This window comes from Polypterus senegalus, chromosome 1 (assembly GCF_016835505.1).
Source record: "Polypterus senegalus isolate Bchr_013 chromosome 1, ASM1683550v1, whole genome shotgun sequence".
Lineage (NCBI taxonomy): Eukaryota > Metazoa > Chordata > Cladistia > Polypteriformes > Polypteridae > Polypterus > Polypterus senegalus.
In genome coordinates, this window is record NC_053154.1 from 340256866 (window position 1) to 340282800 (window position 25935).

The 25935-nt window shown below is 43.4% G+C and overlaps 1 long non-coding RNA gene and 1 gene segment (V, D, J or C); both read right to left on the reverse strand.

The window, feature by feature from the left end:
* Positions 1 to 4015: 4015 nt before the first annotated feature.
* On the reverse strand, positions 4016 to 10284 carry LOC120517291. Its single transcript, XR_005631015.1, has 4 exons — positions 10230 to 10284; positions 8627 to 8713; positions 4608 to 4642; positions 4016 to 4060 (listed from the first exon to the last, which is right to left on the reverse strand). It is a non-coding gene; the product is annotated as an uncharacterized LOC120517291 (long non-coding RNA).
* A 4025-nt stretch (positions 10285 to 14309) lies between these two features.
* On the reverse strand, positions 14310 to 15132 carry LOC120519289. The segment is given in 2 exon segments: positions 14310 to 14662; positions 14776 to 15132. Coding segments are annotated over 2 exon segments (396 nt in total).
* Positions 15133 to 25935: the final 10803 nt, after the last annotated feature.

Below are 25935 nucleotides of genomic sequence, written 5' to 3' on the forward strand. Positions count from 1 at the left end.
GAGTATGACCAGACAGCGGATGAAAACTCGACCTCCCGTTTATTTAGACACACATTCTCTAAATACGCCCTTTCACCCCCGTTCCTCAAATTATTATAGGAGCGCCACTCCCTTTTCTAATCCTTTCCACAGGGTGACTAGCTAACATTCACACTGTGCCGTTTTCCGTAGGGTCCCAAAGTCACTTTCCGTGAGCCCTAGAACCTCCTATGTATTTTCCATACAGTATGCTTTCTTATTCTTTATTTTGCATATGCTTTTTATTCCTTTTCCTTCTATATTCATATTACTTCCAGCACACCAGTCAAACTAACAGGAATCCCCCGATCTACTCACCGTGACTCCATCCACCTGCATGGAAATGCCCCAAGTCGTGCCTCGATCGGCTAGGAGGAGGTCAGGGACTCCCCACGCAGGAAACGCCCAAGGCAGGCCAATCCTACATTTACGAAGCTGGACCCGATCCGGCCGGAATCGGCTCCACCACGGTCCTCTGGACGATCCTGCACGAGGAGCCGCCTGCGCCTCCTGCCCCACGCTTGGGCCAAAACTGTGGACGAAATCTCAGACCCGACAGCAGGTGCGGTTATAAAGCAGCTTTATTTTCAGAGTCACGGTGAGAAGAGTTTCAGAAAAGCAGACAATCAAATATACATGACAGCGTCAGGGCTCTTCTGAACCCGTCTGTTGGGTGGGGTCCAGTTTTATACCCCTAGAATGCGTGATTTAATATCATTATAAAATGTAACAGTCAACACATTTATTATACACAACCTTGAGCCCCTTCAATGTCCCTTATGCAACTTGATTTCTTGGCCCTTTTGTTATATGCTCAGATGTAAGCTAAGGGAAAACGTGATAAGGCAGACTCATGTGTGGAATGCTCAGACCTTGAGTCCTTTGCACAAACATTTTTCTGTTTGCTAAAACAAAGCAGGCTTCTACAAGCTGACTGCTTAGACATGAATTAGTACAAGGGAACGAAGAGAACATTCGTCTTCCACAAGAACAAAATGCTTGGCTTTTTATATGGCCTTTCAGAACTGGCAGGAAAGTATGGGGGACTGGGAAGGCTGGGGACCGGGCAGTGTGGGGAGGCCGTCCGCCTGGTGCCTGCTCGGACCCAGAGGCCGAGGCAGTCCCTTTAGGCCGAAGCGGCAAGGAATATCTCGGATCGGTGCTGGGGCGACTTTGGGCTGGTCTGAGCCGGTCAGGACAGGCCCCGGTCCTGTCTGGGCTTGTGCCAGAGAAAGGGCGGGGGCCAAGGCAGCCCCTGGGCATGTCTGAGCTGTTCACAACATGCCCTGGGCATGTCCGAGCTTGTCGAGGTAAAGGCTGTAACACGCCCGGGCTTGTCTTTCAGGAGAGGGGGGCTAAGCGGGTTCAAACAGCGGGCAGACATCCATCACACGGCCCTTGACAGTTTATAGAACCAATCAGGGGCCAGGGGAGGGTTCAAAGAGGAGTCGGGGTGGGGATGGGAAGCCCTGGATCAATCCAACGCTGGGGGGCGGCACCAACGGGGCGGAGAGAGGTCACGTGGAAGGGCGGGAATTCCGACGTGACTTCATCAGGAGGCAACGGGGCGGGACTTCCGGTCTTGCGTCAACGGGGCGGCACTTCAGGTGTGACGTCAGAGGGGGCTGGGCTTAAAAGTCATTAATCATTATGATTGACAGCTCTAATTGCGATTTTGACGGAAGCCGCATGCCTATAACTACTCAGGCTGTCTCCAGACTTGAGAACATTAGAGGAGAACATAACTGAAGAATGAGCGTGGGGTCAGAAGAGGAATTCTATGAGGAGGCAACAAAAGGATACGATCAAAGTGGAGCTTATGATATTATTTATCTGGACTTTCAGAAAGCATTTGATAAGGTGCCACATGAGAGGTTGGGCATCAAGTTAAAAGAAGTGGCAGTTCAGGGTGATGTTTTTAGATGGGTGCAGAATTGGCTCAGACACAGGAAGCAGAGGGTGATGGTGCGAGGAACCTCATCAGAACTGGCCGATGTTAAGAGTGGTGACCAGCAGGGGGCAGTGCTAGGGGCCGTTGCTATTTTTAATAAATATAAATGATTTAGATAGGAATATAAGTAACAAGCTGGTTAAGTTTGCAGATGATACCAAGATAGGTGGACTAGCAGATAATTTGGAATCCGTTACATCATCACAGAAGGACTTGGATAGCATACAGACTTGGGCAGATTTGTGACAGATGAAATTTAATGTCAGTAAATGTAAAGTATTACACATAGGAAGATTAAAAAAGGACAAAAGTGCTGGGAAAAGTCCAGAGAAGAGCAACCAGGCAGATTCAGGGCTTCAGGGGACGAGTGATGAGGAAAAATTAAAAGAGCTGAGCCTTTACAGTTTAAGAAACAGAAGATTAAGATGTGACATGATTGAAGTGTTTAAAATGATGAAGGGAATTAGTCCAGTGGATCAAGACTTGAATTTTAAAATGAGATCATCAAGAACACGGGGACACAGTTGGAAACATGTTAAGGGGAAATTTCACACAAACACAAAGAACAATAGACACTTAGAATAAGAGACTAAGTAGTGTGGTGGACAGTAAGACGTTCAGGACTTTCAAAACTCAACTTGATGTTCTTGTATAAGAATTAAGTGGATAGGACTGGCGAGCTTTGTTGGGCTGAATGGCCTTTTGTCGTCCAGATTGTTTAAATATTCTAACATGATAACATGACCGTTACTGTAACAACTCTGTCTTTGACATCTGAGAATTAAACCAGTGAGGAAACCCAGAGAGACACGATGGACACTTACCACCGCTTTACACTTCATGACGATTTTCAAATACTCAGACATTAACTAAGGACGTCTACAGATTGAAAATGACCACAGATAATACTAAGAAAATGAAACAATGACATTTCTTTCTGTAGCTCATATCCTTACAAACGACGTAAGTCAAGGGGCTTTATAAAATGTCAAAGAAATGAACAGGCCTGACTGTAATAAAACCTTAAAACAGGCCATTGTGCACTTCTTGAAAGCTGCAACTCTCACGCTGATTTTAATTTGAAAATCACTTCTTCATCTTTTAAATCATTTCCAGGTAACATTTCTTTGTTATTATAGTCAGAGGTTGCTTTTAAATAAGACAATGGTGACGTCCACTTTCAAGTCTGACTTCTTAGTCCTGATTCTGAGTAAAAGCAAACAAGTCCTAAAATCACAAATCCAGAAGGCAAAGTCAAAAACAGAATGTAAATGTCAAAAATGGTAAAATCACAAAAGTGCAGTAATAATCACAAGAGAACTCACCAACACCACCAAGCACATTTAATGAACTGCCAAGGAGTGCGTATTCCCGTAGACTTAATAAGGGTGAGGGCGGTGCCCTGAAGGTGACAGACAGGTGGCACTGCCTCTTAGGGACCCACTCACAAAACACAAGGACCATAACAGAACAAGGACAGACAAATACAAATGAAATGATATGACTGAGCCAACCCAACAGCAGAGGAGCTGTGGCCTCATGGGAGTCTTAAATTGACCTCTCAGGTAACTGCTGATTCAATCAGGACAACACCTGAGTGTCTAAATGACCAAAATTGGGGAAAGGGACAAGGGACAAAGAGACAGGACATGAAAAAATGTCAACCAAGAGCAGACAAGACAGCTGGGAGAAATGACAAAAACAACGAGGAATGAAAATATAAAACGGTGAAACGCAATCGGCACAGCCACCTTGTAATTTACAGCCAAACACAGAAGATGAGATTGACCGTATGACTCGTAGTCCTAAATATGGCTGATTTTTATAGACAGGTGAGTGTTGTTTAACGTCTCTATACTTTATATCTGTTATATTTCACATTTTATTTGATTCTTACAGAGAAAGCTAACATGAAAACACTCCAGTAAGGTCGTCACAAATGCTGAACAAAATGCCAACGTGCATCTCCTCGCTCGGCCTTTTCGTCACCCAGTTATGGTGTCACGTTGATCGATGTCAGCATGTCCCGTTTTAAAGTTTGCTTCTTCTTCTTGACTGGTCTAAAGCTTCATATCGGACATTCTCTCGTGCCTGAAACAGGATATTAAAACACAAAGCTTATCTTTCTGCTGCAGTTTTCGTCATTTTTATAAATCATTTATTATTTTTTTATGTTTCAGAGCTCTTAGAGTTGTGAGTTCAATCCCAGCCCAGTCACCACGTGTACTGGTTTTGCGTGTTCTCCCACATGTGTGTAGGCGTGTGCCCTGTCTAAGGCTGGTCCTTTCTGGTGCCCACTGACCCTGGCATATATGTGAGCTTACCAAATGGATGGCCATATGGATAACATTTGAACAGAAATCAAGATGAAAGGCATGTTGAGTAGTAGAAACAAGCAAACCACTTTAAAACAAAGCGCCTTTAGAGGAGATTATTTCAGCTGCTCAGGTCGCCATGTCACGTTCAGGGTCACTTGGACAGGAGACACTCAGCTCAGTCCCCTCATTCAGTCAGCATCGTTACATGAAAGCTGAGGCCACATCTTAAAAGTTTACTTTTGACTGACGCCATCTTACATCAAACTGGGGGAGACAAGTCACAGATAAAGTAGAAGGGAGACAATTTAAAGTTCATTTACCTTCTGGTCTGTTAGGTGAGGGGAGAAGATGAAATCTGCAAAGAAATAATCAAAAATAAAGTTAAAGGCAATTAGTTTTTACTTCTGCTTTGTTTGAACACAAATCACACCATCTGGCTATTCACAGTGACGTCCTTATGGAGTCTCAGTAACTGACAAACTCTTCATTATTACTGAAGGTGAGACCACTTGAAATGAAGTGCAAATAGCAGAAGACCTTCTCATGGTGAGTGACGGCAAAATCATACTGACTGAGATGTTGGGAGCCATGAAAATGTCATCGAATAATTCATCAGATTGGTGTGCATTGCTGAGGTTTTCACTAAAATTCTTATTCTTTTACTTCAATCTTCTCCCAACTGCTTCAGGTCGGCGTCCCTCTTCTGTAGACTCCTCTGCCCACAGACCTCAAATCTCTTGTCATCCAGCTTCTCCTCCTAAGCCACGGTATGCCATCTCTGCGGTCGTCTCTTTTTATCTGGCTGGGTTGTCCACTATGCTGTGTCCAATGGGCCCAAACACTTCATTCTGCTTTGTATGACTTTCTCTACGGACAGCAGGCCCCTGCTGTTTTCTAGACTCCCTCATTTCCTTTTCTTTCTCTTATGAGACCCCCAGCAGCGATCTCAGCATAAGAATCTCTGCTCTAATCCACAACTCCTCTTTCTGAATTCTGATAGCCCAAAGTTCACAACCAAACTGGTGGAATTTAGGGGTTAATGGTCAACAAATCGGCACACAGTGACACCTCATGTTAAGGAGTCTGGGGGTCACACCTCAGGGGCTCCCTCTGTGAAGTTTACACTTGGGTTTGCTCCTCTCACAGTCCTAAACATGCAGGGTGGCTGAATTGGTGATACGTGTATGAGTGTGTGTGTTGACCCTGTGAAGGAATGCTGCCCTGTCTGTGGCCTGAACCCGCTGCTCACCAGGAGAGCTTCCTGCTGCCTTGTGACTCACCCAGCTAAACAAACAGATGGATCAACAGGAGAGTAAGTCACCTGTGCTTAAAGCAGGCAGTCGTTACTCGTGTCAAGACCCTCAATCTTCATACTCTGCCAATGCAGCACCAGACTGACCACGTCCACCCAAGGATCACTTGTATGGTGAAATGGCTGCTGCCACCTGGGCACAATGTCACCCCACATCTTACTTAAAGGGTATCTGGAAACATGACATTGATGTCAACAGCTGGGAGGAATGTGTCAGTCACCACTTTGACAGGAGATTCAGAGAGACCACCATACATGAAGCTGCAGCAGAGAGGAGAGCAGAGTTCAATGTAATCCAGGGATTGAACTTGGGCAGCAGCAGCCATTGCCAGAGAGATGGCCACTCGCAAATCAGACTCTACAGCCACACTAAGCGCTCACAGTCATTTACTTATTTATGATGCTTATTATAACACATTACCAGAGTCACATGGAGACTCAAATGTTAAATGTGAGCAACAGGCAGAAAAACATTTTCACTTTTCACTTCATTGAATAATCACAAAATAAGGGCTGTTGAATTTCATGTGAATGAATGTATAGATAAGGGAACCGAACCTCTTAAAAATAATCCAGTTACCATTAAACATGCTGAAAATACACAGATGACATCAATTAAAGCTGGCATTGACTGGCACCCACTTCATGTGTTGGTCTCTGAGCCAACGTCACCTCACATTAGAAAGGTCTGAGAATGCTGTGATATGTGAAATGACTCTAATGTGTAAATTAAAACAGACATTGGGTCAGTAATTGAGGAAAGTCACAGAAATATGTGTGAATTTCCCCTTGGGATTAATAAAGTATCTATCTATCTATCTATCTATCTATCTATCTATCTATCTATCTATCTATCTATCTATCTATCTATCTATCTATCTATCTATCTATCTATCTATCTATCTAAATAAGGGCTGTGGTCACATAATTAACATGCGGCCTTGTGAGGACAGACTGGAGTCATGAAACACGACAACTGGGCACAATGGAGAAGGTGAATGGTGTCATGGCGGGAAGAAACACTCAGTAAAAGACTCTTATTCGTATAGGACTGGAGCTGATGAATGACGCAGTCTCATTAATGTCACGGTTTGTAGTCCTTGTGTGTGTGTGTGTGTGTGTGTGTGTTGGGGGCTTGCACACATGGCTCTAGCCAGTCCTTCCTTTTCCTAGTCTTACGGCACTTGCTCTTATTGTTCAGACACATTTCATAAGATATTTATATTTATATTTACAACACCAACAGAAACATAATGTGTACGTTCAGTTAAGATACGATAGCTAGCTTATTAACTCATAGAATAAACTCTAATGGCGGCAACATCATTTTCTGGAAAGGCTTCTGTCTGAAAACCTGTTCCCAAAATATTCAAGTCCATGTTCTGTAAATGCTTGGCGTGAATCAACATCTTGTTGAATTTGTGAAGGCCACGTTGATGGTGATGTTTTAAAAGTGATGTCTTAAGAATGAGATTTGATTCAGATTTAATCGTGCTCTTCCTACATGATCTGGTATGGTGTATTTAGTCCTTTTGTTATTCATGAAGACGTGTAGTCTGAAGGTGGGCCGCCTCGTCTGAGGTCTTTGGTTCTGCTGGTTGGTACATTTACTGTTTTGTGTGTCTTACTGTTGAGCACTGGTGCAGCACTTTGATCAGCACAGATCTTGAAGACACGTCCTGGAATGCCATCTGGACCTGCTGCCTTCCTGGTGTTCAGTTTCTTAAAGGCTCTCCTTGTGTTGTGTTCTGACATCATGAGCGTCTGTTTCCTCACTGAGCTGTTCTCCTTCCACAGATGTTTAGGATCTCTGGCTGCCAAGAGCATCATTTCCATTGAAGCACACATAGAAGTTCTGAAGATCATCTGCAAGGGAGGTGTCAACACTCACTGTTCTGGCAGAAATTGCTTCATAGTCAGATTTTGTCTTCAGACTTCACCACATGTGCCTGCTGTTCAAATGGCTCTTTAACTTTGTCCCAATATCGTCCTTTAGTGGTTTCCACAGCTCCTTTGATCATATGAGGTGGCTTTTTAATTGTCACATTCCCAGACACAAACACTCAGTTGTGCGCAGCAGTGTGAGCATTTTGGGCATCACCACTGGTTTTATCCACCCAAGGTTTCTGGCTTTGGTGAGTCCTGATGATGACTTTTCTTACAGTTTCATTTACGAGGAATCCAATCAAAGAGCTTCTTTGAACACTTTGATGTCTTCATCAGAGAGGCGTGTGAACGTATCCCAGTCAGCAACGCTCAGCGCATCCTGGAGAATGACGTCTGATTGGTGACTACAATGCATGACTGGAGCTTCCGGCTTTAACTTTTGCTTATGTCTGGGCATAGAAAAGATAGAATATAAATGGAGAATAGCAGCGGTCAAGTGTCACATCCCCTGTGGTAGAACACGTAATGTGTTGACAAAAAGTTCAGCATTAGGTTTTGAGAAATCGCAAGCATGAAGGGGGCAGCATGCAGGTTGTCATTCTGCTGAGGACTGAGTTCTGTCGGCGCAGTGTTGGTGTCTGCTTGAGGTGGAAGGAGAGAACTGCCAGTGACAGGCCTGCTCTCAGAGACACAGCCGGTCTTCTCTTAGCCAAGAAGGCTGATTATTTTGTTACCATTTTTGTGCCCCTCAGCCCTGAATTTTGATTTGCTTATTAAATAATTAAAGGGGCGACCCTGTTGACACTCCAATAGTTTTTGAACTCTACCTGAAATTATTCACTTTCATTTTGAAGTAGTAGTTGTGACGTGCATTTTAAGGAGGACATGTTACATTTGGACTCTTTAACTCATCCAGCAGGAACTCAGTTAGTTTCTGTTCACATTAAAGGATTGTGTCCTGCTGTTTTAAATCACTCAGGCCTACAGATCAGCTCTGTTAACATGGAGCTGGTAATTTGGTATATAAATTGATTGACATTTGTGACATCAAGTCTCCTGCCTGACGATGTTTCTCTTTCACAGTTTGAGAAAGTCCATCCAGCCTCAGCTCTTTTGTTGTTTTCTGACGGCTCCACTTACCTTTGATTTTCAAATACAAAGCAACCAGCACCACGAGGCCCAAAGTCCCAGCTAGTGCAATGGTGGAGTATTTATACAACGTCACATCTGAAAAAGAAGAGACACAGAGTTTAAAACGTTATGTCAAGAGAGGCTGACGCTGACAATTTAAATGAACTTCACCTAACAGCTCTAAACTGATGACGTCTTCAGGGTGATGTTAAAAATCTACAGTATTTTGTTTCATTTGACAATTCAAGTTCAGGCAGGTCAAGTGTCACCTGCTCACAGATTCCTCTAACAAACGCCTCTTTATCTGCCCTCAGAGCCATCACAGCCCTCACAGCCGTTCTTCTCATTTCCCAGTACAGACCAGAGTTGCCACTGAACCGTGCGCTGCGACTCCTCCTCGATGATAACCAGGGTGCCCTATGAGATGAAACACCTCCTTCTAGGAACACCGGTGACACCAACACAACCCTCAGCAACCTTCAGGGTCTCATCACAGAGGGTCTCCCACATCACATTAGGATCGGCAGTCGTACCCAAATTTGAAAGCTCCTCACACAACTGCATGCAAACTCGTTAGAAACAGCCTGGTCTTGGGGTCTGGTAAAGTCCAGCTTCATTTTCCTAGTATTTAGTAGTCCAATGGATCTACACTGGATTTTCAGAGTAGCAACAACAAGTCTGTGGTTTGAATTCACAAACTGGACACTTCTTCACTGCACCACCAGTATTGGAGTACCAAGTCCAACAATGTGGCTCAGGGCGCTGAAACCAGGATTGAGCGATCCACAGCCCCTGACCTATAAAGTTAAGGAACATGGAGCCACTTTCACCACAGTCACCAGACCCATAGGGACTGAGACAATCCGCATAGCGAGCCCTGTCAGTGGTGTCACTGAAGTCACCCATGACCAGAGGAGTGTCACCTCACAGGCACCTACAGTATCACCCACCAAGTGAAGTTGTGTATTTACTGTAATTTCTCCCACACCAGACATCACTCACCACGGTCATAGCCAACACTGAGACAACAGACAAGGCACCCAGAGAGTGCTGTGACCTGACCCTCATAATACGCTCGTTGACAGGAGTGACATCGGACACCATTGGAAGAAGCCAATCTGCTACAGCAACAGCTACTTGCTAAGTATGACAGCCATCAGAGCGACCAGACCAGTAAAAGGAGCACCCACCTTAAATTGTGCCTTTGAAAGAAATGTCAGTAATTATACATCAGAGGTGCTAAGTCACTTTGTGATGAAGATGTCAGCCATGTAATAATCCTGCTGAGTGTGTCTTCATGTGTCTGGTATACAAATACACTTTGCTGCATCTTTCTCTCTTAAATATTTTAGCGACCCCATTTTGTTCTTTCAAAATGTAGTGAGAGCACCAGGTAACCCTGCGAGTTTGTCTACCTGTGTCTCCTTTTCAGTCCTCACACGTGTCTAATTTTACTCACATTGAGACAAACTGAATGAAGAAACTGGCTAACAAAAATAAAACTGTAAGGTTAAATTAAAATGGAGGCATTCATAGAAATACTGGACAGTAAGGAATAATTGTGTGTCTGCACGTGACAAGGTGACAAGTTTACGTGGCTCCAGTGACTTACCTTCGTGCCAGCTGGCACAGGCGACATTCTCAGAGGAAGAGGAATTTGATGTTTGATTTTCTGTTGAAGAAAGCAGAGAATTTCATTTAGAAAGACAGAGGAAGACAAAGAAAAGTCTTACAAGAAATTGTTTTCAAAGGAATTAAATATGGCAGAGTAATTAATCGACTTCAGGCTTTTTTGCGTGTTTGCTGTAAGAACTAAACTGGTCAAACTGGCGCTTGGAATGCTTTTATCTGACAATATTTTACCAGCTGTTTTCAAAGACATACCGTATATGTATATATATATATATATATATGTTCTGAGGTCTGGGTCACAATCTGATTCTGATCAGAACTCTTTCACTAGGATAGATTTATCTGATTTACAAAAAATAACATCTCAATTAAAACCCTCCACCTGCGTCCTTGACCCAATACCAACAAATTATTTCAAAGAAGTATCAGGCGTGCTAATTGATAATGTTCTTGACATAGTAAATTCTTCATTATATACTGGGGTCTTCCCAGACTGTCCTAAGACTGATGTAGTTAAACCCCTACTTAAGAAACATAATCTTGACCCCTCGGCTCTTGAAAATTTCAGACCCATCTCTAACCTGCCTTTCTTAAGTAAAGTTCTGGAGAAGGCAGTCATTATGCAGTTAAATGTCCACCTCAATAAAAATGCTATTCTTGATAAATTTCAGTCGGGTTTTATGCAGACAGAGGCCATTGATCTGTTCTCATCCTCCTCGATCTGAGTGCTGCATTTAACACGATTTATCATAATATTCTTAGAAATCGCCTTAGTCAATGGGTGGGCCTCTCTGGCACGGTCCTAAATTGGTTTGAATCCTACCTGGCAGGGAGAAAATTCTTTGTTAGTTGTGGGAATTACAACTCGAAGACACATGATATCCGATATGGTGTTCCACAAGGCTCTATCCTGGGTCCGCTGCTCTTCTTAATCTACATGCTTCCGTTAGGTTAGATTATCTCAGGACACAACGTGAGCTACCACAGCTATGCTGATGACACACAGCTGTACTTATCAATAGCACCTGATGACCCCGATTCTCTTGATTCACTAACACAATGTCTGACTTGTATCTCAGAATGGATGAATAGTAACTTTCTCAAGTTTAATAAAGAGAAAAGTGAAATCTTAGTGATTAGCAATAATGGATACAATGAGGCTATTAGAAATAAACTGGATACATTAGGATTAAAAGTCAAGACGGAGGTAAAAAGCTTAGGAGTGATTGTTGACTGTAATCTGAATTTTAAATCACATATTAATCAGATCACTAGGACAGCATTTTTTCACTTAAGAAACATAAGTAAAGTTAAACCTCTTATATCACTGAAAGATGCTGAGAAATTAGTTCACGCGTTTGTTTTCAGTCGACTAGATTACTGTAACGCACTCCTCTCAGGACTACCCAAAAAAGACATAAATCGTTTGCAACGAGTGCAGAATGGAGCTGCTAAAATACTAACTAGGAAAAGAAAATCCGAACACATCACACCAGTCTGAGCGTCACTACACTGGTTACCTGTGTCATTCAGGATTGACTTTAAAATTCTGCTTATGGTTTATAAAGCCTTAAATAATCTGCTCCATCTTATATATCGGAGTGTCTGACACCTTATATTCCAAATCGTAACCTTAGATCTTCAAATGAGTGTCTCCTTATAATTCCAAAAGCTAAACTTAAAGAAGTGGTGAGGCGGGCAGGCGGCCTTCTGCTGTTATGCACCTAAAATCTGGAATAGCCTGCCAATAGGAATTCACCAGACTGATACAGTAGAGCACTTTAAAACACTGCTGAGAACACATTACTTTAACATGGCCTTCTTATAACTTCACTTTAACTTAATCCTGATACTCTGTATGTTCAATTCATCCTAATAACTATTCACAGTGGCTCCAAAATCTGTACTGACCCCTACTCTCTCTTCTGTTCTGCGCCACCTCCACCTACTCAAAGCTTCATGATGCTCCAACAATGATGGATGGATTAAAACGCAGAAGTCTACATGATCATCATCATCAAGTCCTTCTGTGAGAACCCTAAATCCAAAGAGGACTGTTTCATTTATCTTAGGTAGAATGCCCAGAGGGGACTGGTCAGGTGGTCTCATGGTCTGGAATCCCTACAGATTTTATTTTTTTTCTCCAGCCGTCTGGAGCTTTTTTTGTTTTTTCTGTCCACCCTGGCCATTGAACCTTACTCTTATTCGATGTTAATTCATGTTAACTTATTTTAATTTCTTACTGTGTCTTTTATTTTTCTATTCTTCATTATGTAAAGCACTTTGAGCTACTTTTTGTATGAAAATGTGTTATATAAATAAATGTTGTTGTTGTTGTTGTTGATCAGTTGTGTGAAGCACACCATAGATATGTTATACAGTATCTGTCAAATCATACAAAGACTACACGACACGTGTTTTGTCCTTATTACTGACTGGCCGACCGACCACAAGCGTTACCTGGTAGGTAACCACGCAGATAATCAGATTGTGATTCAGACCTATGGATATAAAACTCCATTCTATACTTTGTCAAGTTAGCAAACCAGCCATTGCAGAGCAGCGTCAGGGGATTCACCTCAGATGCTGAAGTCCAAAGTTCGATCCTCGCCAGGGAAACCAAAGATGTGCACATCTGATGAGCCCCAATAAGAGCAAAACACGTGTCGTGTACTCTTTGTATTATTTCACAGATACTGTATAACATATTACGCCCCGTGTTGGCTGGGATTGGCTCCAGCAGACCCCCGTGACCCTGTAGTTAGGATATAGCCGGTTGGATAATGGATGGCTAGATGTGTAACATATATATGTATCCAAATACATCAGTATCTCTGTCCCTGATCTGTCTGTCCTTTCCATTTGACTGTTATGGGAAGCTCATGTCTGCACTGGCAGCACTGGGTGCAAAGTCAACCCCGTCGGGCCCAGCCCTTTAGAAATTTCACTTTTCTAAGACAATGGAAAAGAAAACAAAATCTTCCCAAACATTGAAAATGGACATCGTTTGTGTCTCACGAGTACGGAGGCAGTTTGAGTGCACACTTTATACAAGTTGTAAAACTTTAATAAACCTTCTGTAATTTTAAACACGTGCCAAGTGTACGAGCTGCGTCTGTCCTGTGAAGAGCTGAGACACGAGACCCCCTCATTACTAGGACAGGACATTTTACTGTACGCCATTGTCTCTGACTTGAATACCATTACTTTAAACACATGTCTATAGTACAAAGAACATATTCCACAAATAAAAATAAAATAATACTCAGAGACATGGTGAGTGCCTACGTTAAAGACTAAGAACCACAAGACGTCATTCTACTGTTAAAATGCTGGACGGCGCTGTGTGTGAAATGGAAGGCCTGCAGCTCTGTGGCTCTTCGGCCGTCGCTCCTTCCTCTTCTTCCTTTCAGCACTCAGCGAATGCTCTTATGTGTGTTTAGCTGATCTTACTGATGGATTAAAAACTCTTAACAGACTTAACAAAAGGCTAAATGTCTCCCCTCTTTATAAACTTTTTATTTTTTTATTTTTAACTTATCGCCTGGACTGTGTAAATGATAAAGCACTTTGCTAATTCTGAGTAGATGAAGATAACACCGAGTGAACGTCCTCATTAGACGCAAGTGTTAGAATTCAGAAATAAAAAGAATTGTGGCAGACAAGAAGCAACTTTTACTTTTATCACAATGATTTCATTCATTAAACGTAACTTAACAAATTCATTGAGCTCCTTTATTTCTGTTGCACTCTCACACTTTTCACACTTTCTCTAATATTTTATTCAAACAGTTTCCATATTTGACAGTGGAGTAAAGCTGCTGCCTTACTGTATAAGAATGTCATTTTAATGTCATTTTAAATGACGATGTGCTGTTGTATCTGTCATAACACATTTCAGCACATCAATAACTCTATAAATATAACCCTATCAATGGCGCCTGTTCATTTAATGGAGTTACCCAGAGGACTAATCCTAATTGACGTCTTTGTGTTTCGATGCCCCCCTGCCATCATTCAAGACCCCGGCTCTCGTAATCCCACCTCATGTTAACAAGTATCAGAGACGGCGTGTCATGAAGCAGCACTTACTGTACGTCTCCTCATAAGTCAGAGTGACTCCATTCCCAAACACGGACCTCTGACTCTCCATCTTCACACAATAATAAGTTGCAGCGTCACTTTTGGTGACATTTTTAAATGTTAAAGTCGCAGTCTCTTTGGAATAAGAAAAGACTCCATTAAAATAGTCAATGAACATCGTTGGTGGAAGAGGTGACTTGTTGTCATAGAACCCTAAAGCCACCGGGGGCTGCCCAGGGTACTGCCGGTACCAGATGACCACACTGGCATTTCTCAGGTCACATTCAATCACTTCTGGGGACCCTGGAGAGATGAGCCTGGGGACAACACCTGTGAAAAAAGAACAAATGTGCCAGTTTAAGGGACAAGTTACTTGTGGTGAGCTGATAAAAAAGAAAGAGACTCCTAAATTAAATGTAGGATCTCCATAAATAAATACTTACATGTTATAAAGATGGAGAGAATCACAACAAGTCTGACGTCCATTGTGACTGAGAGATGAGCCTTTGTGAGTTAGAAATGGCTGACATGCTGGAGATGTGATGACTGAGCAGGAAGTGGACGGCATTGGCCACCAAGTGTCAACGTGAAAACATCTAGAAATGTCTACAGAGCAGAAGAGCAGAGCGGAGCGAGCAGGTGGGCTTGAGAGACGTCAGAATACAAGACCTCCTGGAGTGAAGCTTTACACCAAAAGCCGATTGATGTCTTCTCACTTAACACAAAAACATCTTAGATTTAAATTAATGAAGAAACAACATGAGCCGATTCAGTCTTGATGTAAAACAGAAGATGTGACCTTCCTGTTGACTGTCATTGGAGTGAATGCCTTCTGAGAGGTGGATGAGACTGCAGATCAAGAACTGATTTTGTCACTTGTCACCAGTAAGATCATGTGGCTCTGACGAGCTGCCCTTCTGTGTCCTGATGTTTGAAGCTAATATCATCACTGAACTGTTAAATTCCGTTGTTATTGTGACTTTGGTGACAAATATAACAGCAGAAACACAGACACATTCTTATTCTGTCCTTATTCTCGTTCTCAAGTATTCAGCACTTGTCCTTTACCCAAATCACCTGACCAGAATAAGACATTCTACATGAAATTCCTCAGTTATTACAACATTTCAAAGTCTAGTCAGTGATCATCTAAAAGACATTTTAAGCACCAGCTATGTTCTTATTCATTTTCAGGCTGGTGTTGACAAAGAACCACAGTGTGATGTCTGCTCTGAAGGTCACCAATGATAAAACTGAAACTCTGGAACTCCGAGCAGCACATGAAGGACTAAAGTCCATGGACATGTCAGAGGTGTTTGATGATGGGCCTCACTTCATGATATTCCAGAATTCGCTGCTCACAGGCTCCTCAAGTGCAGCTCCACAGTCACAAACAAAAGGCAGAGAGACCACAGACTATTTTTGGGCCTCAACTCTTCAAATATCTGCATGAAAATATTTTAACACAACAGCACACATGTGTGTATGTGGGTGACACCTGCGACATCGACAGCACATCTAAAGTCACTTCATGTGGCACATCTGAAGCTATAAGAGGCCATCCTAGAGTCCGGCACCGAACCTTTCTGTTATTTGGCTTTAGTTACAAACTGAGTTGGTTTCTTTCTTGTACAAGTCACTTTATTTCAGTCTGAGTTCTTTCCTCGTCCCTATTTGTGATATTCATCAGCAGATCATCTGACTCTGACAGGATGTTCTAACAGAGGCCACCACAGGTCAAGTGTAAATTGCCACAAACACTTCGCTCAGCTAACGCACTCAACAGTTTATGATTAAAGATCTTTACAATTCCAACTTTGTCAGTTTAGCTCTTACGTGTGAAACTCAAAATGGAAGACTCTTGTTGTCCCATCATCACAGGACTCCTTACCAAATCTCCTTTTAAAATGTTTCCTTTTCTTTTTCATTACTTCTTTAACACTCTACTTCTCCACTGCAAAGAGTGGTTATTTTGCCAAAAAAAAAAAAAAATATATATATATATACGCATATATAGTTTTACTATAAAATAATGCAAAGAGTACGCGACACGTGTTTTGCCAGCGGAGAAGTAGTGTGTTAAAGAAGTTATGAAAAAGAAAAGGAAACATTTCAAAAATAATGTAACCTGATTGTCAATGTAATTGTTTTGTCACTGTTATGAGTGTTGCTGTCATATATATATATATATTGTCACGCACTCGCGAATAGGAGACTGCGGACGGACCTTAAAACGCTTTGGAAGACGTTCCCCGGCAGGGAGTGGCGGGGTACTAAACTTTCTCCTTTGCTTTCTTCCAGGAAAAAGCGCCCGCCACCATAAGCCTTCCTGCAGTACGCGTTACTTCCGCCCTTCCTCCGCCATCTTTCCTGACGCCAGCAGTCCCATCCTCCCTCATGGTTCCTTCCCAGCATTCCTCCACTTCCGGCTCCTCCCTTATAAAATGGCCTCCGACGCCTAGTATGGCGTCGCGCATATGAACCTATTTGCGTTTGTATTTTGACCTGAGTTTTTCTTTAATTGTGGATTGTCTACAATATACGGGGCCGGATAACCCCATATATATATATATATATATATACTGTCGTGGATGCCAGGGGCAATGACCCGGCCGGGATGCCTTGGAAGACCGGAAGTGGGAGTGCGCCCATCTGGGACCACGGGGGGCTGCCTTCCTGGTTGCTTTGGGGGCCACGGGTACAGTGCATGGAAGCTCCACCCTGTAGGGGCCTGTGGTCACTGCCAGGAGGCGCCCCAATGCCTTGGGGACCTGTTGGAAGACTTTGAGGACAGCCGGCACTTCCGCCACGCTGGGGCGTGGCCAAGGGAGGAATGCCGGGAACACCTGGTGCTCATCCGGGAACCATATAAAAGGGGCCGTCTCCATTCATTCAGGGCTCGAGTCGGGACGAGGAAGGACGAAGCACAGAGGAGGTGTGGAGGCGTGGAGGCGGCCCGAAGAAAGGCATTTGTGGCCAGGACTTTGTATTGGGGTGAAGGTGTGCACTACTGGGTCTTAGTGACCATTATTTGGGTCTTAGTGACCATTATTTGGGTCTGTGTGACCAGATAAATTATTGTAAATATTGTAAATAAAAACGTGTGGTGGTATTGAACAACATGCCCGCCTGTCTGTGTCTGGGTTGGCTCCACAATACACATACATCCACATATATATACATATATATGCTCTTTGGAGCTCTTTCTTGTTCTCTACATACTACATTCACAGTCAGTACATGCATCGAAGGTTCTCAGCTGTGCTTGTGCTATCTCGTGCGATGTCCACAGCTTTATTTAATGTTAGCTAAGACTCGGCACTTAAAAGTTTCTCTTGCAGTTTCGCTGAGTTTGTGCCAAACACCACCCTGACCATTTCATCTTCGTTTACATAGTCACAGTCCTTCACACGCGAATATTTATCACCAGAGTGTTTCTATTGGATTGCCGCTGACGGACGGCCTTATATGGGTAAGCAGTCAATTACGTGGGCAACCAAGCTGCAGGCTATGGCTGGTATATAAGTACATAAGTAGGTTCCAGTTATGACCATTACATGTAGAATTTCGAAATGAAACCTGCCCATCTTTTGTAAGTAAGCTGTAAGGAATGAGCCTGCCAAATTTCAGCCTTCTACCTACACGGGAAGTTGGAGAATTAGTGATGAGTCAGTGAGTCAGTCAGTGAGTGAGGGCTTTACCTTTTATTAGTATAGATAGCAGGTTTATTGAGGTGGTCATTTAACTGCATAATGACTGCCTTCTCTAGAATTTTACTTAAGAAGGGCAGGTTAGAGATGGGACTAAAATGTTCAAAAGCAGAGGGGTCAAGATTATGTTTCTTAAGAAGGGGTTTAACTACAGCAGTCTTCAGACAGTCTAGGAAGACCCCCGTATCTAAGGATGAGTTTACTATGTCAAGCATACTGTCAATTAGCACACTTGATACTTCTTTTTCTTGCTAAGTGTAAGATGCTGTTCGTGGTGGTCCTCACACCTCTTGGTCTCACCAGAGCTCCTTACCTGACTGCTTTACCTTGATTGTCTGTTTGTTTCTTTCTTCCCGTATTTGATGACATCTTAATGAGGATTGTGTTCTTTGTTCATCTTAGTGACTTTTCTTGTTTACTGCATTTCAATGCAGAGGTTGTGGGAGTCGCCAACACTGAGTCTGTGGTGACCACCCTTGGTCTGAGGGTCCTCAGCTCATTGCTGACATGTCAGTGATTTTTCCTTTCTGTTCTTTGGCTACTTTTGGACTCATGAGTTTCTGTCGGTGCTCATTTTTGGATTTCTCTTGTTTTTGAGATTTGGATTGTGGACTTGATTTGTTAGCTTTTGGATTGTCCTCTTGTAGGTGAGACGTTTTGATCCTCTTGCTCTTGTTTTGATGTTTTTATTGTTTTTTTATTGTTTTGTAGACTTGGCCAGGTTGAAGGCAGACTGTAAGCTTGACTCTTAAATTTGGAGTCAGGCTGCCAGAGGTTTCTACGCTGAGTACTTAACATCTCACTTAAGTCCCCAATGTGCTGTCTTAGTGATGGTGAGAAGATAAAGATATCATCGATGTGGACGATACGATTCTTCACAATGAACTCCTCCAGCACCTGTCCTGTCAAGTGTTCAGGAGATGCTCCGGTGTTCTTCACTCTGTATGACTTGACTCAGAACTAAAACAAGTCACCAGGTCGTTGTCTTCTCCCATGCAAACCTGCCAGTATCCAGACAGTAAATGCTGAGCTCCTTTTAAGGACTCTAAAATTTCATGCAGTGGACATAAGGAGAGGCATCACCAGGGTATTTGGCCCTTAGTCCGTGACTGTCCACATAAAACCAAGAAGTTCTATTTGACTTACACACCAACACCACTGGGGATGTCCGGGTAGAGGTAATGGGCTCCAGATCACTGTCCAGTAACATGCAGACATCACACTCCTTGATGGGCTAACTCTTCATTGATAAAACCTTGTACGCTGTCATCAATGGAGTGTATTTGATGGTAAATAACAGCCACATGGCCACGTTTGTCCAGACGTACCTTAAGCCATCTCCTCAGAACAGGTTGTATCTCACTGGGCTGAGAATGAGTACTCTTCTCCACTGGACCAACATCTTCTACAGGTACTGCTAAACAGTACAACCTGAACACCCCAACCCTGGGCATCACAGACATGAGTCCTGGGGTGCAACGTGATGTCAGGTGCCATGATGAAATCCAGTGCTAGGAGCAGAGAAATACACCCTCCAAGATGAAGGCCTCAACTTCACAAGGGGTATCCTTGCCACAATCACCAAACACTCACTTATCTGCCAAAACAAACTCTACAGTTCCACCTCTCATCAGCAGCTCACCAGGTAATTTTATTTTAGCCCTCAACTTGTGATTAATTCAGGAAAAGGGACTTCCAGTGACAACAACATCATCCCCAGTGATGCCCAGAACACTCACTGACACAACCAGCTGTGGCAGACGGCCGGAGCCTGTACCCAGCTGGGATGCCTTCATAAAGGAAAGACCACGGGAGAGAGCATGAACAGGGCATCATCTCCCCCAAATCTCCTTCAGGTGAGGGGATGACTGCCGAGATCCTGCCACTAATATGGTTGAGTCAGGGCTAGTGAACCACCACCCTGATCTCGTGACACCCAAATGAGAGTGCGCAGGAGAGCTGCATGTTCAATGGCTCACAGTAGATGGACGTCGTTTAATTGTATGGGAGCTGAATCCTGACCTAATGAAGAAGGCAATCGAGGGTTTGGAGAGGACGACCGAGGCGGCCCTGAACACGGTGCAGGACTATCTGATGAAGCTCTGCTCAGGACTCTTCACCCATGATGATGCGGTGGTACAGGCGAGTGACACCAGTACTGTACAGAACAAGGGGACCCTGAATGAATTGCCCCAGATGGTTTTGAAGGGCGATGAGTAGCTGGGATTCTGAAATGGAGAGACAAGCTGACCTTGGCTGACCATGAGTAGGGGCAAGATTTCCCATCTTGCTTCAAGTTTCACAGGTCACAAGCACCATGAGGGGGGTGGGGGTGACAATGTTATGAGTGTCGTTGGCCTGAACATGGCTGGAGACACTGACCATATATGGCAGAGGTAGACACTGTGAGACGCATTGACGCAGTCTGACGGTCACAGGATTGTTTCTATATTTCAGTGTGGAGCCATGGACTGACCAATATCGACAACCCCTCCTGGAGGAAGACAGCCCTCACAGGATTGGCCACCTTGTCCCACATGGCTCAGCTGAGGGAGGGGACATGTGCTGAATGGCCAAAGCCTTTACCCGGCCAGGATGCCTTCAAAAAGGAAGAATCACTTAATGGCAGTGCCTATGGATTACAGTGGTGCTCCAGATTCACACAAGGCATCATGGGACTTGGAGTTTGCTGATTCAGCCCTGTTAAGGTCCGTTGGTACCACCAGGGGGTGCTGCAGGGACTGCTGAGCCCTATTTTGTTGGGCTCCCATCACACCCAGAAGTGCTTCTGGACTACGCCAACAAGCCACCAGAATTACTCCTGGGAGTAACATAAAAGGAGCCAGCTGCCACTGCTCCAGGAGCCAGAGATGGGAGGGAGAGACAAAGCTTACTGGAGGAAGGAGGTGGAGAGAGAGAAAGAAGAGGAAAAGAAAAAAAGACAAGGGGCCGTGTGCTTTATTCCTGGTGCTTTGTACTGTGTGCTGGTGGGAAAAGATTTGGGAAACATTTCCCACAGAATAAAAACTGGTGGGCTGTGTCCTGGGTGTTGGGGAGCTGGAGTGCCCCCTTCAGGCCAAACAGCACACATGGTGAGCTCATCTCCCACTGAGTGATTGTCTTTCTGAGGCTTAGCCCTGGTGCTTCTTTCCCAGGAGCCCCGTTGTTTGTTTTTTTCCCTCATAACTGTCCAGTCCTTCTCTATCAATGTCCCTTACCAGTGATGGCACAGAATCACCAGGCCCTAAAGGACTACCCTTCACCATGAGTTACATGCACTTAGGATTCGACTAACAACGTGTTCTTCTGACGTGTCTGAGTTAGTTATTCATGAACAAAGTCTCTGATTGGTTGCAAGCGATCCTGCCAGCAGCTGTTCTTCAACATCAGTCTGGTAATCGGTGGGTAGAAAAGCTTCCAGGAGAGACACATGAAATAAGGTCCAGTCTTTCATATTATTCTTCTCCACCTGCCTGCTCAATAAAGTGAAGAACCACTGCAGAAGTTCAAGAGGCTTGCTGCTTTGGAAACTCCACCGTGCTGCAGCTGCAGTGAAGTGGGAGACGGCCACATTTTAGCCAATGTCAGGCAATGTAGTGCTCACCACCATGCAGCAATACTCCTCCTTGTGGCATCCACTAATTTCATCTTCCACTGCTGATTGCACATCTGCAAACAACTTCTGTTCCAAACGTCTTAGACAGACGCATACCCACTCACTCGCTCACATCGGCCATGTTTGAGTATAATGATACCACACCGCCTGCCATTTTCTGCTGGTCGGACTTGATGTTTATCCGAGTGCACCTGAACATCTGCCCACGCTGGTGGCACAGTGATTGGAGTATCAATAGGTCTCTGTTTCTGGCTGATTTGCATGGGCAGCTAAGGACCCTGTGATCAGTTTTGAAACAAACTTTTTACAAAATTATGAGAAAGAAGCAAGAGGACACTGAAAAACAGGATGAAAGAAGAGAATGTATGTCGCACCAGAGGGTGTTAGTCAGAACCTACAGGGGAAGGTGGGTGCAAATTGGGTAACATGTAGAATTAGAACAAAAATGAGGTAATGACACATACTTGGTACTTGTAAATGGAAAGCTGATGAGGAAGAGAAAACATTATTATTTAACTCACAGATATCAAGGACTGTGTTTTGAGTTGATCATGCTACAGAGAGCTATATGATTTGTTCCTGATTTATGCAGAAATGGAGTTGGGCTGTGTGCACAGCATTAAGGGACTAACTTTTATCATTTATAGGAAAGGCTGACCTCTGATACTATCAGAAGACCCTGTGAAGAATGTAAGATCTTTATGGACTATAAGAATATTTAAATTGATTCTAAGTGTGTATAATTAGAAGGGTGTATTCCTTAGGAATGCAAATGGCTGTTTGTTTCATGTTTTAGGACATTCCAGTATGTCATAAATTAAGATTTAACCTTAAGCTATGTATAACCTCAGAATGAACTGCTAGGGGGTTTTTTCCTTTTCTAGGATATAAAAGAGAGAACAGGTTTACTTTAGATATTCTGCCAAAATCCAAATCAGTTGACTGAGTTGGAAAGAGGCAGTCTCACATTCTCTACTCACCAAGAATTAAGAATAAAGAAATTATTTTTACTTTAATTGGGTTTAAGTTCTTCCGTTGTTTCCGACTTCAGCGCTCACAGTTTTGGCGCCCAACGTGGGGCAGAGACGGCCAAGTGACTCCTTGAGCAGGATCGTCCAGAGGACCGGTAAAAGGACCGACACCGGCCGGGTCGGGAGGACCAGATCCGGAAAAAGTTAGGACTGGCCTGCCTCGGCGACTCCTGCATGGGGAATCCTTGACCTCCTCTGATTCTTCCTGAAAGTCGAGTAAACTGGGAACTTCCAGGCGGGAGGAAAAAATTCTTGGTGAGTAGACCGAGGGAGTCCGACCGGGGAAAGAAACCAGGCAGTGAGTGGACCGGAATGTATAGATAAGCTCGGAAATAAAACAGTGTAAAGATTATGAATGTTAAGGACATGAGTTAGTACACTCCCTAGGAAATGAAGAAGAAGTCTCTTAGAGGCTTAAAAGTAAAATAAAGGAAGGGAGTGGGAAGAATAGATAAATAACTGAACATTTCGTGATCGGGAAAAAGCACTGTTGCGGGAGGGCGAGACTCTTTGCTCTAACGGTCTGGTTATATTCTGAACTCAACGGGTCACTCAGGGAAATGATCACCTAAACAGCGGTAACCAGCGGCCTTCGGGTGAGACTGTCAGTCCGCTAATCAGGTTGATCGTCCCGGTGGACCGGGGTACAGGAGGGACCAGGAGTGAAGTGACAATTGAGGCTGGTTTAGCAAAAAGAGTGCGGAAAACTCACTGACCATGGGGAAAACTAATAGCAAACCGGTTATAACTCCTTTGGGAAACAGAAAGCATGAATCAACGTACTCATCTGTGACTGAATAAAGACTAATTGATTGAACTATTCCTGTCTTCCTCGGGTGTTACTTCCACTGTTTATTTGGCACCTGAACAGTTTCCTCCTGTCGGAGAACCCGAGTGAAGGTGCAAATTGCAGACAGGAATAAGATCGGTGACCGCTGAGTACAATTGCTTTACCGTCCGGGAGAGGTACTGGGACGTAACGATTAGAGCACCTCTTGGAATGAGACGGAGTCTTAAGTAGACTTATAATTAGAAGGGAGAGGTGGAAATTTAATAAAAAGGGAAAGTACCTCCTGGTCGGGAATTCGCTAAAGAAAGAGATTGAAAAAACAGGGTGTGAATGAGGAGCCTCTGTTCGGATTATTGTTTTCGGAAAACATACCAAGGAAAAAAAAAGCGGCTCTCCAAGACTACATAGAACAGAAAACAGGGTTAGATTTAAAAAAAAATGTAAACGGTGGAATAAACAGAGCAGGGGCAGGTGACTAGTAGAAGGCTCTGGTGATATGAGTGAACTACAGGAAGTTAGGTAGATTGTATATAGAAAAGCACGAGGGTGCTCTAGTCGAGAAAATGGAAATGTTTTAATAGATGGGAATTGATAATTAAAGATAGAGCCCTGAAAGCGATGCAGAAGTGCAATGAGGGACTGCAAAGCCAAATTAAACTTATTGCAGAAAAGAAAAAGTTGTCTTGATAATGCAAGAACTGTCCCAAAAGTCCGGATGAAAGAAGGAAGAATAAGTAAATATAATATAAATAAAAAGAAGAAGAGATTATACCTTGATTTAGCGTCAGCATGCGTGTCCACTCCCTTTGAGGACAATAGTCCATCACCACCCCTTGGGCAGCTTGAGGAATTAATGAGGGAGAGGAAGAAGATGGTCCCGATGATTTTTAAAAAATGAACAGTTTCAGCCAGAGAGGATGAAGACGCGGGGAAAGGGATGCCTCATAAGCCCGATTCTGACCCTCAGGGTCAAAAACATGAATATGAAAGGATGGAATTTCAAGCACCATTAATACAAGTGCCCTTTCGCAATATAATGTACAACAGCCTGACTCAGATTAAAACTGTCCCACCTTCATGGTGCAAAGAAACTGGGACCTGCAAGAATTAAAAGAGGTGGTGCAGGAATTGCTGAACCAGTTCATGACAATGAAGAAACAATTAGATGACATATATAAGCCAAATACTGCAGAATGGATTCAGGTCCTTAGAAGGAAAGCTCATTTCAGGCTGAAATGATGTGAGAGTGCAATGGACAGAGACTCTGGGACGACAGCGGGTTGATAGTGGCCAGTTCAGTGTTCAGTGGACAGTTACGAGCACAAATAAAAGCAAAATATATCAGCCCTCTAATGCCCAGTGAACTTTGACAAGACTTGATGGTCCGCCTGTGCCTTTGCATTTCAGTTACAAATAAGAGAGTGAAGGTTGCATCAGAACAGCACACCGCCCTTGCACTGACCACCACCATTACATGCTTGTATGCTGCCTTGATTGTTCATGTTTGACTCAAAACAGCAAAAATCTCTGCTGTCCTGGGTTCCTCTTGGATTACAGTATTCAAAATCATTTTACTGTATTGCATGATTTTTGGACTGTATTATGATGAAGTTTGACTTGGACTTTTCAGCTGCTGTTTTCAGAAAAAAAAGACTATTTGCCTAACGAACTGTTATATCTCAGCAAAACTGGCTGGAGCAGTATTTCTCTTTTTACAACAATTGCTTTTCTTCTGGAGTGGTTTTACCACATATCCTCATTGCTAAATCCTCTCGTTTTCAGTGGCATAATGTGAGACAATTGGTAATAGCATGTCCAGAAGGGGAGGATTGGGAGTATGTGGGACCTAACATTTAGTTCACCCAGATAGATCTGTTAAGAAAATAGCAGTAGAACTAGTTGTACCTGTAACCCGATCCGTTCTGTCATTTATCTTTCACTTCTCCACCTAAACCCATGCTGTTTACCCTTAAAATTTTTTAGTTAGATTTGCTCCACTCATCTCTCTGGGTACAAGGGAAATAATATTTTGTCTGAATAGCTCATGCTGAACCCTTGGTCATTTTCCCAAAGTCATCCTTCCGTTTACATTTTGCACAATTTCTTATTTCGTTTGAGGCTGAGACCGTATTACAATTGTTTATGCTGATTTAGTTAAGCGGGTGCATTATTCTGATCCAATACTTTCCTATTCTTCCAGTTAGAAAGCATATGATTCATGACGATTCATTCAGGACCTCCGTGGAGTCAATGCTGCTATACACCCTAGGACTCCTATAGTCTCAAACCTTCCACTATTCTCTGTACTGTCCCGCCACTGCTATGTGGTTTTCTGTTACTGATCTTGTGAATGCTTTCTTTTCAATTACTGTACACCCTGAGTCTCAGTTCTGGTTCATTCACTTTTAAAGGGAAGCATTGGACCTGAACTGTGATGCCGAGGGATATACAGAGGC